Source organism: Myodes glareolus, chromosome 26 (assembly GCF_982192425.1).
Source record: "Myodes glareolus chromosome 26, mMyoGla1.1, whole genome shotgun sequence".
Taxonomy (NCBI): domain Eukaryota; kingdom Metazoa; phylum Chordata; class Mammalia; order Rodentia; family Cricetidae; genus Myodes; species Myodes glareolus.
In genome coordinates, this window is record NC_142051.1 from 36,844,736 (window position 1) to 36,862,442 (window position 17,707).

General features: G+C 43.3%; 1 protein-coding gene across 2 annotated transcripts in view; it reads left to right on the forward strand.

Annotated features, from left to right (window-relative positions):
- Cfap54 (cilia and flagella associated protein 54) overlaps nt 1–17,707 on the forward strand; it is a 270,869-nt gene that overhangs the window by 158,303 nt on the left and 94,859 nt on the right. For both annotated transcript variants that reach the window (XR_015736721.1, XM_087901949.1), the window contains exons 47-50: nt 275–397; nt 6,373–6,426; nt 10,963–11,170; nt 14,674–14,750. Coding sequence is in view for 1 of the 2 variants with exons in the window: in XM_087901949.1 (XP_087758075.1) it covers nt 275–397; nt 6,373–6,426; nt 10,963–11,170; nt 14,674–14,750 (462 nt within the window). In the remaining variant the exon portion in view is untranslated. The remainder of the gene's footprint in view (nt 1–274; nt 398–6,372; nt 6,427–10,962; nt 11,171–14,673; nt 14,751–17,707) is intronic.

Consider the following 17,707-nt stretch of genomic DNA (forward strand, 5'->3'; position numbering starts at 1 on the left):
CTCTGATGAAGTAAGCAGCGGCTGATAAGAGCCTGTGGTTCTGAATGCCCCCTGCTGGTGTTAGCTTTGTGGTCCACTGCCCTTGGAGACAGGCATTTTCACAAGCACATTGGTAAGTACTAGTGTTAACCCACTAGTCGGTGGATGTGGATTCGTTACACACGACCATCATTAAGCGGGCATTTTGGATCTTAGAATCTGATGCGTTTCCCCTTGAATTTGTATTTTGTAAGCAAAAGAAACTAATATCAAGTCTTGTTTCTTTCTTTTATAGACCGAAATCCTAATAGATTTAGGCTTCTTCTCTGAAGCCTTTTATGAGCTATCCCAGATGTTTTTTGGAAAAAACATGCCATGCGCCATCCCCGCTGGCTATAAAGCTACCAACAAAGTTAAGGTAACCTCCCCACCTGATTCAAAGCTATAGATATGTATTTCAAATCTCTGGCGGCTGCATGCCTGAAGCCTAGGGAACATTTCCACAGAAGTGTGTGCGCAAGTCTCCAGTGCTCAGGACCTTGCTGCTAAGCCTAGTTACAGCAAAATCAAGTTTCGTTTATGTGGAGCCAAAAGGAGCCAGGCGGGGAGGGCCTGCCATTCTGGAGAAGGTTATTGCAGTCGAATCCTGGCCGGTGCCTACCACATGTTGCTTTTTATTATAGGTATCTCGATGGTCTCTTTAGGCCCATCCGCCTACATAGCCCAGATTTGTAGGTCTAATCTTATCACGTTTGCTCAATGTTTTTCATCAAGGTGACCTGTCCATATATATTATTTAGATTTCTTTAATTTGTGTACCTTGCCCTGTGTTCCTTCTCCCTCTTGTCCTCCTCTTCCTCTTGGACCTGGGGAAGAAGTCCAGGGCTTTGCGAGTACCAGCCCGGCACAGCCCCCATGCCCTCTCTCTCCTTTCAGTGTTCTGTGATTTCTCGGAGAGAAGAACAGTCTCCATTTTGCATAATCTATTTTGATTTTAGAAGATAGTTTTACCTGGGTTGCTTAATTTGTATTTGTAAACTGGCTAATTGAAGCATCCTTGAAGATGAACACTGAGTTTACAGCGAGATCATAAATTAAGTCGGAGTGAGTTGTTATTTCCTTCGACTTTGGTTTTCCTGTTGATCTGGGTCTCACTGGGTGACCTTGCTTTAGGCAGATGCTGATTAGAATTTTGATTTCATTATAAGTAGCAATTTCATCACTTGAGCATATACATTTAAAACAGAAAACTAGCAATAAAGTGAGTTTGTTCTCTAAAGAGGGGGAGCATGGAATTGGTTGGATAGGGAGGTGGGAACAATCTAGGAGGAGATGGAGGGAGGAAAACCGTGTTCAGAATATAGTATATGAAAAGAATTTATTTATAATCAGTTCATACATTTAAAAAATTAAGAAATCTACTGAGGAGCTAGGAAGGTGGTTCAGTAGTGGGGAGAGCACTTGTTCAGCAATCATGAGGCCCAGAGTTCAAATCCCCACACCAACATAAAACCCTGGGCATGGCCACGCATGCCTGTATCCCCTGCCTTGGACCCCAAGAGCACGTTAGCCAGCCAGCCTACCGGAAGGAAGTCCTCTAAGTTGGTAAGAAGCCCTGTCTCAAAGAAATACACAGAAGAGGAAAGTGCCTGGCATCCTGTGTGGCCTCCACATGTGCACATACAGACATATGCTGCACACATGTGCACGTAACACACACACACACACACACACACACACACACGGAAATAGCAGGTCACTCTCCAGGGGAGATGGAATGTGTGAACTTGAGACTGTCAGACACACGTAGGAAGAAGCTGGACTCAAATTTAGAGGGCCTGAAAGAATCAACAAAATGAACTAAAGTTTTAAGAATCATCCGTATAAGCTGGCATCACATGTAAGGGTTGTATGTGCTCATATTCCGTACAACTGCTACAGTGCTGTTATTTATTATCATAGAGGCTGGGGACTTAGTGCTATAGTAGAACAGTTCTTTTTAGCACGCGTGAGGACCTGGGGTGGATCTGGAACACTGGAAACACGAGGGTGATTGTGAGACTGGGTTGGGAGTTCAGTTGATTGCCCAGGATACATAAAGCTCTGGGTTCAATCTCCCACTCTGAAGTTTTTTTTTTTTTAATGACAAAATAAAAACTGAGTGTGGTTGTACACACCTATAATCCCGGTACATCCTTGGCAAGTGTGAAGCCAGCCTGGGCTTCATGAAACTGTGAAGTTATGTACAGAGCATCTTACTAGGGATTTCCATTAAGCTGTATGAATACATATATGTGCAAAGCTGTGTATCTACTTATATATGTATATATTATATATAGTGTTTGGTGTATGTGTAGATGTTTACCTGCCTAGCTGTCTGTGAATTACTGACCTCTCCTAGTTAGGGCTACTATTGCTGTGATGAAACACCATGACCAAAGGTAACTTGGGGAGAAAAGGTTTATTTGGCTTACTCTACCACATCATAGTTAGTCGTTGAAGGAAGGCAGGGCAGGAACTCAAACAAGGCAGGAGCCTGGAGGCAGGAGCTGATGCAGAGGCCATGGAGGATGCTGCTTATTAGCTTGCTCCTCGTGGCTTTCCTATAGAACCCAGAACCACTAATTCAGGGGTGGCACCACCCACAAAGGGCTGGGCCTTCCCACGTCAATCAGTAACTAAGGAAATGCTGTACAGGTTTACCCACAGCCCAACGTTTGTAGGTATTTTCTCAACTGAGGATCCCTTTTCTCTGATGACCCCAGCTTGTGCCAAGCTGACATAAAATTACCCAGTCCAGTACCTATCAGGAAAGAAGTAATTTGGCTGTTCATCCCTCTCCAGTGGTGTAAATGAATTTATCCTCTTGTCTGGATGAAGTTAGTACTGTTTTCTTGCTTGCCTCTCAGTCAACGGTATTTTCTTATTATAAACAACCTGTCTTTTAGTATTAAAATTATAGTTCAATAGATCCCGACTGTTTCCTGAGTGCCTACTGAATCCAGGCATGTAGTGAGGAGCTGCGGGCAGGCCTGCTTTTCACCTCACCCGGCTCCAGCACGGCTAGCTTAGTCCCAAAAATAACAACACACAAATTGTATTCGTTTAAACACTGCCCGGCCCATTATCTCTAGAGAGTTAGTTACTGGCTAACTCTCACATCTTGATTAACCCATTTCTAATAATCTGTGTAGCATCACGAGGTCGTGGCTTACCGGGAGAGATTCAGCATGTCCGACCTGGTGGCTGACTCCATGGCGTCTCCCTCATAGCCCTCTTCCCAGCATTCTGTTCTGTTTTCTCCGCCTACCTAATTTTCTGTCCTATCAAGGGGCCAAGGCAGTCTCTTTATTGACCAATGAAAACAACACAATAGACAGATAACCCTCCTCCATCACAGGCAGTGTTCCGGGCATGGACTGAAAGCTTTCGTGAAACTACTCCTTTTCCTGGAGCTTGCTGTCTTGTGAGGAGGGCAGATCCTAAACACGGAACACAAATCTCTATGACAGGTGGTGATGTTCTGTGAGCACAGTCCCACAGAGACGACGGGGAGAAGCTTGACTGGGTGGTGGGCTGCTGTCTCGTCATTGGGAGATTTGTCTTATTGACCTTCCAGGCACAAGTCATTGTATGACAAAGGCCTTGGGGAAGATGCTGTGAACTCTCATTGGGGAAGACCAGGTAGGCCCAGTGAGGATATAGGAGAGAGGAGGAGGGAAGGAGGGGTGGGCACTCAGGGACCAGGTGATGTGGTCAGGATACAGTGATTATTGTGGTGATAGTCGTGGAGGGGAGGGAGCAGCGGTCTACCGCCATGTAGATTGTGAAGGAAGAGCTGGCAGCATTAGACTGGCGTTTGGAGGTGGAATTGTAAGAGCACAAGGCAAGGATGACTGCAGAGTGTTCAGTCGGAGCAGTTGACTGGTAGTTTTCATAAACTATGGGGGAGGAGCTGAACAAGCTGCGTATGCAATCCGCAGACAGCTAGGTGGGTAGCATCCATAGTGTAGAGTAGCCATGTCTAGAATTCAGGGGGCCAGTTGGGGTTGCGTACGTGAAGTTGGGAGTTTTAACAGCGAGGCTTAAAATAATAGTCTGTACTGGCTAGTTTCATGTCAATGTCATACATGCTAGAGGCGTCAGAAAAGAAGATCCACTGAGACAATCCATCTATGAGAGCAGGCCACAGGCAAGCCTGTCGAGCATTTTCTTGGTGATTGATGCAGGAGGGCCAAGACCATTCGGATTGGTAGTCCTGGGTTCTATATGAAGGAAGGCTGGGCAAACCATGAGAGCAAGCCAGGAAGCAGTACTCCTCCATGGCTCCTGCCGCCAGATTCCTGCCCTGTTTGTCTTCCTTTGTTGATCAACCATGATGTGGAAATGAAGCCAAACCAACCCTTTCTTCCCCCAGTGGCTTTTGGTCCTGGTGTCTCACCACAGCAGTAATAACTAAAACCCCAGCTAAGAGACAGGATTAGTGTATGGTATCCTGAAATAATCTGGGAATGAAGGCAGACAGCGGAAAACAGGGTCAAAAGAAGTGGATTTAGGGCCATCTGAGAGTACTGTCTCGGGAGAAAAGATGGACAGAGAACCCGTGCGCATGGATTGAGAAATAAGAGTTTTCAGTGGCCATTTCCGTCACGAAAACAGACAGCAGCGAAGAATTCAGGAACCATTTTTGACATGAGCATCCTAAACTTCATTTTTTCTCCAGGAACTTTCATAAGATAAATGTGTAGGTGAATCATCTCCCGGTGGAGTCTGACTTCAGATTTTGTATTCTCAGAGTTAATTTGCAGCTTTCCACCTTCAATTGGGGATTTAAAAGTGTAATTAAAAGAGAAAATGCTTTCAGGGTTTATAATTAAAATAGGTGCCAATGTTATTAGGCTGCGGGCCAGTTATTTAAAGAAGGGTTTAATGAATTTGGTTTCACTTGCAAAGGAAGTAGCTGAAAAAAAAAACTTATAGATTACAGTTCGACTCTTCAAAGTGCTTTTAAAAGTTCTATATTTTACCATATGTTTGTGTCAAGCTCCCTTCTTGTCACTAACTGAAGTCCTATTATAAAGTCCCTTCATTTCTATCAAGGAAGACTTCCCTTTTTTGAGTCATTTGTTTTTCAGTGTCCCTAGATAGGAAAGAGTACCTTCAGAAGGGGAATTCTGCAGTACCCGTGCTGGTTGGCAAGGAAAGCTGAGGTGTTTTGGCTTGAGCATCTAGAGAGAAGGATTTGGGGATAAGCAGTGTGTTTGGGATTTCATTTCAGAATGTATGCTGAGTAAGGGACAGCCCACAGCAACAGGAGGAAAACAGCCCAAGAGCATTTGTGAAAATATCACTGCCCTGGGCTCCTCGGACTGGTGGGACATCAATGTTCTGAGTTGCTGTGCTCTTCTGAAGGTTCTTAGTGTCACAGAATGTCCTCAGGCCAAGAGATACAGGATCTTGAGCTAGGACACCACTGACATATAAGTGGCTTCTCTACCCCTGAAAGCTGTAGCATACTTCCTGGAGACTGTGGAGGTAGGAGAGGCGGATCAGTTTTGTCTCCTACGTCAGTCCATCTTTTCAAAAGGATGGTCAGAGTGATAAGAGACGCGTTCTGCTCCATTATACTATATTTTCCTATGGGAATAACTGTCTCCCTTGAGCCAGAACAATTAGAGCCAACCACAAACACGAGATTCCCATGCAGAAAGGCAGAGAACCCTAGCCATTCTAAATAACTGTTCAAGTTGTTCAAGTTCTCCTCAACACGGCACAGTTTTTATTTTTAACACAGTTTTAAAAGGGAGAATATTGTTCGAGACCGTGGGAAGTGTGGTCACGTGGTGTGGATGGGCTTGGAAACTGAACCCAGCCACTTCCATTTCCTCAAGATATCCTTGTCTTCTGACCCAGAACTCCTTCTAAGATTCAGTCCAAAGGCAATAATCAAAATGTAGACAAAATGTCCACCAATAATATTTGACCAAAGGCTGGTTGTAAGGATGGAGAATGGCCCCACTATGTAATGCAAAGAAATTTAGTTCTTAAACTGTCTTCATTGATACCTTCTAGACTGAGGTTTGCAAGTAACTCAGTTTTGTAGGAATAAAAGTAGGCAATTGTTGGTGAAAATGGAATAGAAGTGAGTATATAATTTTAAAAATAATCAGCAAGAGGAGGACAGGAAAGACAGAATACTGATGCTTAGTGCCTAAAAGAAGTTGACTTATATACAGGTTTTAGGGTTTTTTATACTAATATTTCTGACAAGATCATGTATTACTTTGACAACAAAATAGTGCTTAAATGATTTTAGGATACATTAATAGTTCCATTTAAAAGAATACTCAAATAAATATGTGTTCTGCTATTAATATTTTGCATTTTTGACAGGTGACTCAATCATTTGACTCTGGAAAACCTCTTACCAATAAAGACAACATACAGGTAATAACAATATTTAATGTGGACGTGTTCTGAGTCATTTCACCCTATTTGTCAAGTACAATCTCTGATTTTGAAATCCTGCTTTATATGTATTTTGTCCTCCCTCCCTCCCTTCTATTGTTGACAAGGTCTCATGTAGCCCAGGCTGCCCTTAAACTCACTGGGTAGCCAAGGATGTCCTTGAACTCCCAATCTTCCTCTTTTTAACATCTGATAATAGGATTTGATCACAAAATTCTGAGGCTAAGTTAATTTGTATCAAATTAACTTGATGTCCAGGCCAGTAACTAGCGGTGACTGCTCCGACTTCTAGAACCAAATGTGTTCAGTTGGCTTGTCCAGCCATGTATCTCTGGCTTTCCTATCCAAATGTCTCGATTTCCTAAACTGTAACAACTGACTCCCACTGTAACTTAAGAACTTTTTGGAGCAGCCCATGTGTTCAAAATGGCTGCTACTATATCCTTTCTTCTCAGTTCCAAGACAATGCGCCAATTACAGAGGGTGCCATTTTGTAACATTTTCACATGAACTCCTCTGATTTCCCCCAAAGTTTTTGTATAATGAGGATGAAATTGTCTATTAACACCCGTCAACCATCAAACAATTGGTGTTTAAGCATTTGATTTCCTAGTGACATTTAAATATTTTAAAAAAAACAACTTAATAAAAACATAATGATGTTATCAGTACCTTAAAGTGTTCACATAGAAGGCACTTGAGGACTACCATTGTCACAAGGGTTAGGGAGGTTCTGGTGACCGAGAAGACATGAGTCCAGTGGTTAATGAGGACATATAGATATGTGGAGAGTTGATTGATTGATTGATGGTATCAAACAGCATTGTCTTTAATTAAGCCATGGTAATTAATGTTCCTTGTCAACAAGACTGGATTTAGAATCCCCATGGAAACAGACCTTTAGGTGTATCTAAGAGGCTCTTTCCAGAAAGTCTTAACTACGTTCACCCACTCTGAATGTGATCAGTATCATCCGATGGCACTGGCTCTTAGACTGAATAAAAAAGAACAAGTATTTGAATAAATGCCCTGCATCAGTGTTTGTCTCTCTACTTCTTCGCGCCGTAGATATAGCGTGACGAGCCATCCTCTAATGCCGTTCCCTCCTTGATACGAAGAACTGTACCCTCAAACTGTGGCCCAAACAGACTCTTCTTTTCTTAACTTGCTTTTTCGAGGTATTTTGCCACAGCCATGAGAAAAGTAGCTAATACAAAAAAAATTCATCCCAGAAGTGGGGTCATTGCAGCTAAAGCCCAACTACATGGCTCTTAGGCCATTGGAAGCCATTTGCAGAACCAAGGTAGGAGAGTTTGAAGTTTCAGGCCAGAAAGGTCCTAGAATATTGTGTATAGAGCTTAATGGTCCATTCTAGTGGGAGTTTTGGAAAAGCAGAAGGCCAAAAAGTTGTGGGCTCATGATGTTTCAGAGGGGACTGTAGACTCTATTGGGAATTAGATTAGAAGCCATTCATGTTACATTCTGGCAAAGAATCTGATTGTGTTCAGCCTGTGCCCTAACAACTTGATTGATCTGGACTCAAAAGCAATGCAAGGGTTTATTTGGCAGAGGAATATTTAAGACAGGCTGGCTTTGTGTTGTGGCAAGGGTAAAGCTGACTGCTTCTCCTTAGATTTGCAGAGTCATGGTAGCAGATAGACCAGAAAGGTGGGAAGATAAAGTTTGTCACAGAACCGAGTGTGAGCATTAAAGTTGCTCTGTGACTGTTGTAGACAGAGCAGCGTCATTGTTGAAGGGATACCTTGTGCTATGGGATGGGAACTCAGAAAAGCCCTGAAGGCCAGAGCCTGCCAACCAAAGGTGAGAGAGCTTAACTCACAGCGCTACCAAGAGGCTGCCAGCCCTGCTAGGAGGGAGTTTCCTTGGGGTCAGCCCCCAGCGCACACAGTCTGCTATAACTGGGGCCCAAGGGAGCAGGCAGCATGCTGAGCATTGTCCAGCTGGCACTGGCTTTGTGTATTTAAAAAAAGGGGGAAGGGGAGTCAGCTGAATCCCAGTATTCAACTCTCTGCTTCCTGCCTGTGGATACCATGTGACCGGACGCATCATGCTCCTTCTGCAGTACCTTCCCTGTTGTGGGGTGGGATAACCCTTCCTTTGTGAAGCTGCCTCTTCCGGCATTTTGTCATAGCATCGAAAGTAGCTCATACTTTATTTATTTTATTTTATTGATTAAGTCACTCAAAAGTCATTTTCCTCAAACCTGCTTTATTTTTGTTTTCCTTAATTATGATAAAGCATAGGGTCTCTTTCTTAAATGTAATCTTCTTACTTTCCCGTCGTTGTGCATTTTAGTCTATAAAGTCCACTTTGAATTATGCTGCATATCATTCGATATTTTTTTCCCTAAGATTTTATTTTAATTCATAAGCAAACTATCTGAAATGAAAGAACTGGTGTTAGGAAGATAAAGATTCATATCCATGTTTAGGTGTTCCCAGACCTGGGGGAGCTGGGGAATATTTTTCTCTGTCTAGTCACAAATGCCAGGCCACCCTGAGAACACATTTCTAACGGAGCAGTGTTTGGTCTGAAAAGAATGTCTGTCTGATCATTTCTTTTTACTCAAAAAGAGACTGACAGCATAATGGAAACCCAATTTCTATTAGCTAATTAATTAAAACAGTACTGTTGGCCTGCTTAAGACTCTTCAGATTACACTTTGCATTTTCTGTATAGAGGGAGAGAGAGGAGTATTAAATAGCATTACTAATTAATCTTCCTTTGATCCTCAAGTGTTTGTGTGTAATTGTCAGGGCTCATTAAATCAGTTTGCTGAGGAGGGAAGAGAAGAGAAATGGCCCCGCTCTCCTCACCCCCGGCCAGTCTGTAGTTTCTTCTCTGGATAGGAAGGACTAAAGATTGTCCTGGTGCCATGCTTGGTGCCATGCTTGCTCTGCGCCTCTGGCCCAGCGGGCGCTCTACATCTGCTCTCCCATACACAATGGTTTCAACCCATAGAATAAATTAAGAAAGGAGGAACAGAGATCAGGCAGCCTAACCTGCCAACGCCTGTCAGTGTTGCTCCCAATTCTCCCAAATGATGGAAAATTGTTCTTCTTGTTTATGTAAGGCAAGTAGTTTCTCTCTTTTCTAGACTAGGTAGATAACCCCAGCATCTTCTTTCTGTATCAGCTCAGAAATGACTAAGTGACTGTCTCATCCAAGGTACTGTTCTATGGCCAGCAGTCACGGTCAGGGAACATCACAGGGCAACACCGAGTCCTTATAGAGCTTATACTTCAATGGGCAGGGCTAGCAAAAATAAATGCCATAAACACAAAGAAGTAGCTCACCCTGTGCATTGAGACAGACCTAGCCTTCCTTGAGTGTGCAAAAGGAATTGAAAGCACTATAGTAAGTGTAAAATCACTTGGGGTAAACAAGTGCCTCTTTACTTAAATGGGACTTGTGCAACTTCACAAAAGAATAATCTAGAAACAGGGACAAGTGCAGAGGTCTTGAAGCAGACTTGCTTGGATTGGTGATAGCTAGTGTGGAGAGAGTTGTATGGATGGTGGGGGGTAGCAGTACATGGGCTCAGAGAGGTCACACTGAAAAGCCCCATCGGGACATAGCAGAGGCTCTTACCTGAGCCAAATGGGGGCTGTTGGAGAGCTTTGAGCCAAAGTGTGGTCAGGTCCACTTAGGTTTTGCTTTCCTTTTATGTTTTACGTTCTGTTATTTATTTGGGTAGGTGGCACATGCCACAGTGTGCCCATGGGGGCCAGAAGCCAGCTTCCAGGAGTTGGTTTTCGTTTACTGTATAGGTTCTGGGAGCGTCCCCAGGATTGGTAGCCTGCACCTTCACTCCCAGAACCTTCCCTCACTTGCCTCCAATTTTAAAGAGATCTTTTTAATCTGTTGAGTGTACTGTGTGCCAGGTTTTATTTTAGTGTCTGTCAAACAAACGTCAGCCAGTCAATAATACAGACATATTTTCAGCCCTCCGTAGATGGGGAGAAGGAAGCGGTGATTAGAATTTAGAAGAGAAGAGGGTGTGGACTATCTCGGTGGATCGCGTGTAGACAGGCAGCCTGATTGCTGCCGAAGGACCACTCGCTCTATCAAAGCGATTTTCGTCTGCCCCCTTCCACTGCAGGCCATCAAGGGAACTTTAGAGTCCTGGTTACAGAGGAAGCAGGGATGAGATGGAGAGGGGCTGGAAAGGGCGTAGTCGACCGTGGATGCTGAGCTGGGTGGGGAGGCTGTTTCCCCCTTCTTGTCCAGTCTGCGCTCACGGTAACGGTGGAGCCTCTGCAGTCTCCCCGAGCTGGTAGGAAGTCTGTTCCCTCACTCCAACCCCAGGTTTGCTCTCCCATTATGTGGCAGAGCAGGGTGTGAGTTGAGGAACTGGAGTGGTTCTGCCATTTATGGAAATACCATGTCTAATCCTTCACCCGACACCCACCCAGAAGGATGAAACGGGGGAGGGGGCGACACTGAGAGGTGAGATGTTTGACTGACCCGGTCCTTTCCCCTTCTCACTTGTAGGCGCTGGAAGATTTGATCAACAGAGGCTTGCCTCTCATTCTGGTTACTCTTGGCCAGCAACACCTCTTAAACAAATTTAATTTTGTCAAGGCCCACTTCTTCATCAGTTTGGCTGTGACAATAAACTGCATCCCAGATAATTTCCCCAAAACGCTGTACCACACAGTTGCCATTGAGAAGAACAAACCCAACATCCCAAACCTGAAAGGTGAGCATTTCCTTGTTTCCCCAACCACTAACCACCCCACTCCCAATAATCCATTTGAATATTTGAGCATATATTTTTCCCCCTGAGGTTCTATGGCACATATATGTTTATATCTTGGTACAAGTAGATACATATTCATCTGTCCATCCATATATATCCATAGGAATATGATGAATATTTAAAACAGCACTTGCCAGTGTTTTATAGAATAGAATGTTCACATTCTTTGCATCTTGCATATCTTATGTAAAACAAAATGCATAGCTGGAGAGATGGCCTAGCAGTTAAGGGCATCTGATGCTCTTTTAGAGGACCCAGGTTTGGTTCCCAGAACCCACATCGAGCCAACCTCTTACAGCTCCAGTTTTGGGGCTCTGATGCTCTCATCTGGATTCTGCAGCTGCTTGCACACACATAACGCACAGTAGACATGCAGGCATAGTAAACATAAATACACCTTTTAAATGATTTACCTGAAGCCATTCTAGGACAACTATCTTGCTTTGATTCGCTGTATCTGTTTACTAGTCTGTAATATGGAGATTCAGTGGTAGATTGAAGCAGTACCCTGTTGAAATTCATGCACTGTCTCCAAGGAGCCATATCACAGTGATACGGATCAGTCTGACAGCGTCTGTCCCTAAGATGGATACCATTGGGTGGGGCTTGGCTATCAAGTGTGTGTGTTTTTGAAATATACTGCCTTAAAATTTTTTTGATCTTAATAAATAAATGTTATCTACTATTTCATATGATGCTTAACTGTGGATTTTAATTGTATCTTGTTTTTTGGTTGATGGTATGTATGTGTAGTGTACCTACTTTGCATATTTTCATGTTTATGGGAACACTAATAAGTGTGGATGTAAGTGATTGTAGGTGATAATACCATACTTTTTTTAAATAGATTTTTAATGTATTTTAAAACCAAGGAGTGTAATGACCTTAGCTTTGTATTGTGTGTGCATGTGTGGTATACATGTGAGTGTTTTCATGAGTGTGGGCACGTATGTGGGCGCTTGTCTGTGGAGCCTAGGGTTTCTTGGGATCTGTCTGTCTTGTATTTGGAGATAAGGTCTCACCCTAGGACCTGGAATTTGATAATTTGGGTAGGCTGACTGGTCAGCAAGTCTTGGGGATCCTTCTGTTTCTTCCTGCCTATATGGGAATTACAAAGTGTGTACTTGCACATCTGGCTTTTCCTGAGGTCCTGGGGTCAAACTCTCATTTGACCTTGTGCTCATGTGTTGTTTACTGACCGAGCCACCTCCTCAGCTCCAGCTCAGGCTTTCTTAGGAGAATTTGCCTTTGTTCTCTGATTTAATCTTTTTATGACTGTTTGGTACCTCGAGATACTCGTTTGATCACAGTTCATTCAGTCTTGGTAAGTTGTATATTTCTAGTGGCTTGTTTCTTTCAGTTATCTATTGTATTGACATGTAATTTCTTATTGCTGTGGTTTGGATATGAAGTCTCCTCCCCACCAGGCTCACCAGCTAAAAACTTCATTCCCAAAGCAGTGGTGCTCAGAGGCAGAGCTTTCTGACAGTGATTGGATCATGGGGCTCTGACCTAGCTGCTGAATTAATCTATAGATGGATACGCAATGTGATAGTGTTTTTGGGAAACAGTGGAGACATTAAGAGGTGAGGCCTAGCTGGCCGAAGCGGGTCTCTGAGAGCGTGACTTAAAGGATATGTCTAGTCTCTGGACCCTCCTTTGCAACTTTCTGGCTTTCTGTGATATAAACTGTAGGCTCTGCCATATACTGTGTTCTGCCACTGGTTACAGCCACCATGGCTCTTGTGACCTGTGCTGTACCCTCTACTATAACTGAAATTGTTAAGTTGATTTTCCCATTTCCTATGTGCTGTAGCATGCTTTCCCAGAGACTATAAGATGTTCTAAAAACAATTTCCCCATTGAGTAGGTTCTGAGAACTCCTTGTATTCTCTCTCTCTCTCTCTCTCTCTCTCTCTCTCTCTCTCTCTCTCTCTCTCTTTCTGGGAAAAAAAAGCCTAAATCCAGTCCCTTTACTCAGCTGACCCCTAAGACCAGAGTCTCCTGTTTTAAGAAAACAGTAAGGAGATTGGAACTGGAAGAAAAGAGAAAACCAGTGCCTGTAGCACAATTAATAAAAACCCAGAGACAGAAATTGGGGTTCAACCTGAATATCAGAAAAGCAAACCAGCCAGCCACTGGCTCCTACCTCTACCTCGGTCTGAAATGGCGGTCCTGCCTCCAGGAATCTCAGAATGAGACTGTGGCTGAGAGCTGTCTCCTCCAGTCTCATATTCCTCTCTAGAGCTGGGATTAAAGGCATGCACCTCTACCACCCGGTTTCTGTGGTAAACTAGTGTGGCTACTGGGATTAAAGGTGTGTGTCCCCACTGCCTGGTCTCTAAGGCTGACCAGGGTGGCTGTTTTATTCTCTGAACTTCAGGCCAGCTTTATTTATTAGCATACAAATGAAATATCACTGCACATGCCAAGTTCCCTTTGATTCTACAATCACTCTTTTCATTTGTCGAGTTTATAGGCAGATAATGTTCTGTAGCAGTGGGTAGTGACTGGTGATTGATTATTCAGCAGGCTGACTGACACAGGCAAAGACTTTTATCTGAATCCTGCTTCAGAATTAGGGCAGACTTCCTGTCGACGAGGGATTTGGGAGACACATTGCTTTAATAGACTTGCTGCTCCAGAAGGCCCCACTTGCTGCTGTTATAGCAAGGGCTTCTACATATCAACAGAGCCAAGGCTACTGTGCTGGTTTGAATAGGAATGGCCCCATAGACTCACCTGTTTGAATACTTGGCCCATAGGGAGCGGCATCATCAGGAGGTGTGACTTTGTTGGCGTAGGTGTGGTCTTGTTGGGAGAAGTGTATCCCTGTGAAGGTGGGCTTTCAGGTTTTATATGGTTAAATCTTACCCAGTGCAGCAGTTTCCTTCAGCTGCCTGTGGATCCAGATGCAGAACCCTCAGCTCCTTCTCCAACACCACATCTGCCTGCATGCCGCCATGCTTCTCACTATGATGATCATGGACTGAACCTCTGAAACTGTAAACCAGCCCCAATGAAATGTTTTTCTTGATAAAATTTGCGGTGGTCATGGTGTCTCTTCACAGCTGTAAAACCCTAATTAAGAGAGCTTCGAAGGGAGGTTTGTTTGTTTTTTTTTTTTTGGTATATTTAAAGTGTTAGAAATTTCTGAAAGAGTAGGAGAAGGAGCCACTTTTATATCAGAAATTGGTAGCCCGAGTAACACCATTCAGTGTGCAAAAGACCTTTCTCTGAGATGTCTGATTTGTTGCAAAAATAAGGACCAGCATTCTAAGATTTATTTAGGGAATGTAGATATACATATGTGTTTCCGATGTTCATTGTTGATTTTGTTTAATTATATTTATTGATACATCCCATGAATGATAGATTTTAACAAATATAAGTGCTATTTAAACTAACCACTGATATTTCTAAAAAAACTTTCATGTCTTTAGATATTTACATAAAAGACGAAAATCAACATTGTCAACTGTCAAGATTTAGAGATGACTGCACTCCTAGCATGATAAAGGTAAGCCTTAATGTTTTATTTCTTCCACAAACCATGATAAATCATTTATCAAAATGCTCACTACACAACAGGCATTTGGCATGGTGGTTTAATTCTCATACTTCTGTGATGTAGGTATTAATCATTTTTGCTTCAATGTATTTCATAAAAACATAACAAGTCGTGCGATAGTGGCACACTCCACTAATCCCAGCGCTTGGGAGGCAGAGGCAGGCGGATCTCTGGGAGTTCGAGGCCAGCCTGGCTACAAGAGCGAGTTCCAGGACAGACCCCCAAACCCTGTCTTGAATACCTTCCAAACAAAACAAAACAAAATAGAAAACAAGTAAGGTTGCCAGCTGATGGTGGAGAATGCCTTTAATCCCATCCCTTGGGAGGCAGAGGCAGGTGGATTTCTGTAAGTTCAAGGCCAGCCTGGTCTACAGAGTGAGTTCCAGGACAGCCAGAGCTACACAGAGACCCTATCTTGAAAAATAAACAGCAACAACAACAACATACACATAAAACAAAAACGAAAAACAAATAATCCTAAGGTTTAAACAATATATGAAATTTGCTAATGCCCTTCAAATAATATATAGATCTGGGAATCAAATCTATTTTTTAAATTTGTTTAAAAGGTCCATGGTTTTAATCATTACACTAAATTTACCTATGATAGTCCTTGCTTTGTACATGCAAACTTTTCAATATCTATATCTTTTCTATAATTCCATCATTTTCCCCTTCCCGCTGTTCCTTTCAAACCCTCTCGTACACATCACCTGCTTTCTCTCTTTCAATTCATGACCTCATTTCCTTTCATTATTGTTGTATATATATGTGTATAAATATATATTCCTAAATATGTAAATACAACCTGATCTATCTGTACAATGTTACCTGGTTTCAGAGCTAATCTTTGATATCCCGAGGAAGACGATCTCCCACTCCCATCATTCCGTAGTCATCTGTAGTTCTTCATGTAGAGATAAAGCTGTGTGAGCGTTCCCTCACCTACCAGCGTGTCTAGTGACGTCGGCCTTCTTCAGGTCTCATTTAGGCTGCCCTACTGACGAGACTTCATGCTGGTAGCTTCTCTGATACTTCCAGAAGATATAATCTCACAGTACCTTTACTGGTCCTCTGCTCTTAAAGTCTCCTCTTCATGTCCCCTGGGTCTTGAGTGCAGGAATTGTATTGCAGGTGTTTCATTTGGGACTGGGCTCAAAATGCAGGCAACTCTGCATTTTGATTTGGTTGTGGTTTTCTGTTAATAGTCTATGTCTATTACAAAGAGAAATTTACTTGATAAGGAATGAGAGTTGTATTTATCTGGGCATATGGACAACTTTTTAGAAAGTAGTTAAAGATTATTGTGTTGGTTTAGTAAAGTGGTCCTTCTGATAGGTTCTCCTCTGAGATTCATGAGTTTACTAGTATGCTAGATTTCGGGTACCACATTTGATTTCCGTCTCACTAAACCTGTCGTGAGCTCAATTAAAGTGCTGTTAGTTACCTCCTAGGATTGTAATGCCCTACTGCATGCTTAGAGTAATTCTGCCATGCTGGCCGTTGTGGTTCATAGACATCAGAGTTGGGTTCTTTCTTTCCGTTCGAAGCTTGCATGGTGCCTCCCACAGCACTGTGAGAGCTAGTTCTCAGGGAGGGGGCTCTTAGATCCAGTCCAGTGTCAAAAGTCCATGGCGACCGGTTGTTTAAGAGACGGCCTTCTGCCGTATTGATTCTGTCTACTATGGGTTGTCTATCATAAAATCTCATTATGTCCATATCACCAGTTAGGTAATCAGCATTTAACTTTTGATACAGTCTGTCTTCCTATGGATTCTCTCTGCTGATTAGCCCACTCGGTGACATTTTCGTGTACCTTCAAAGAGCCCACTCGTGATACCCACATCTTTATGGTCATTTGTGGACATGCTCAGTGTGTCAAAAAATGATTATAAAATGTATATGTACCCAGTATTCACATAGCCAACCATGGTGAAAGAGATTCTGCACCGACCCTTGGGTTCCTTCCTCTCGCAGACTACCAAGTGGCCCTTCTGCACATCTCTGGTCTGTTAGTACAGGTCGAGTGACCCTGAACCAGAGTTGCCGGATTCTGGGGAACTTTGTGATATTTGCATAGACTTCTCTGCTTGAGCTTCTCTAATCCAAACATCTAAGTGTCGTGTCAATGCTTAAGATGTTTTAGCTTCGTATTTTCTGCATTAGTATTCCCCAAATATGTGCTATATTCCCCCTACCATTTCTGTTGTCAGTGGGTTTTGCTGTATAATATGTCCCTCGTGCAGAAGATGAAGATGGTGTCTAGTGCTTGTGATGCGCCTTACAAAGCAAACAAATTTCATTCAGTTCACAAAAGAACTATAGTTCCTTCATCTGTGAGTTCAGGGCTAATGAAGCAATATGTGTGGAACGATACGTCCTTAAGTGTAAACACACATTAAAACAAGGTGCAGTGCTGGTGACCTGGTCAACACAGGGCAGGAGGCCCCCAGGCAATCTGTCTCTATTGTCCCCGGGAGGCACTGCTGGCTGTCAGGGCAGCTTCACAGAACTGCGAGCAGAGCAGAGAGATTTCACCTGCCGCCATGGGCTCCTTCCTGGGCCTCTTCTCTGCCGATTGGCTACAGCTATCCTGTTGTGTCTCCCAACCGCTGTTACTTCTCTGACCCTGAGAATATTTGTCAAGAGTGAGACGAGACTTTGACTCTGACTATGTGTGACTGTGGTGGTCTCTGACTGTGTGTGACTGTGGTGGTCTCTGGCTGTGTGAATGTGTGGTGTTCTCTGTCTGTATGTGACTGAGGCGTTCTCTGACTGTGTGTGACTGTGGGTGTTCTCTGTCTGTATGTGACTGAGGCGTTCTCTGACTGTGTGTGACTGTGAGGTGTTCTCTGACTGTGTGTGGCTGTGAGGTGTTCTCTGACTGTGTGAGGCTGTGTGATATT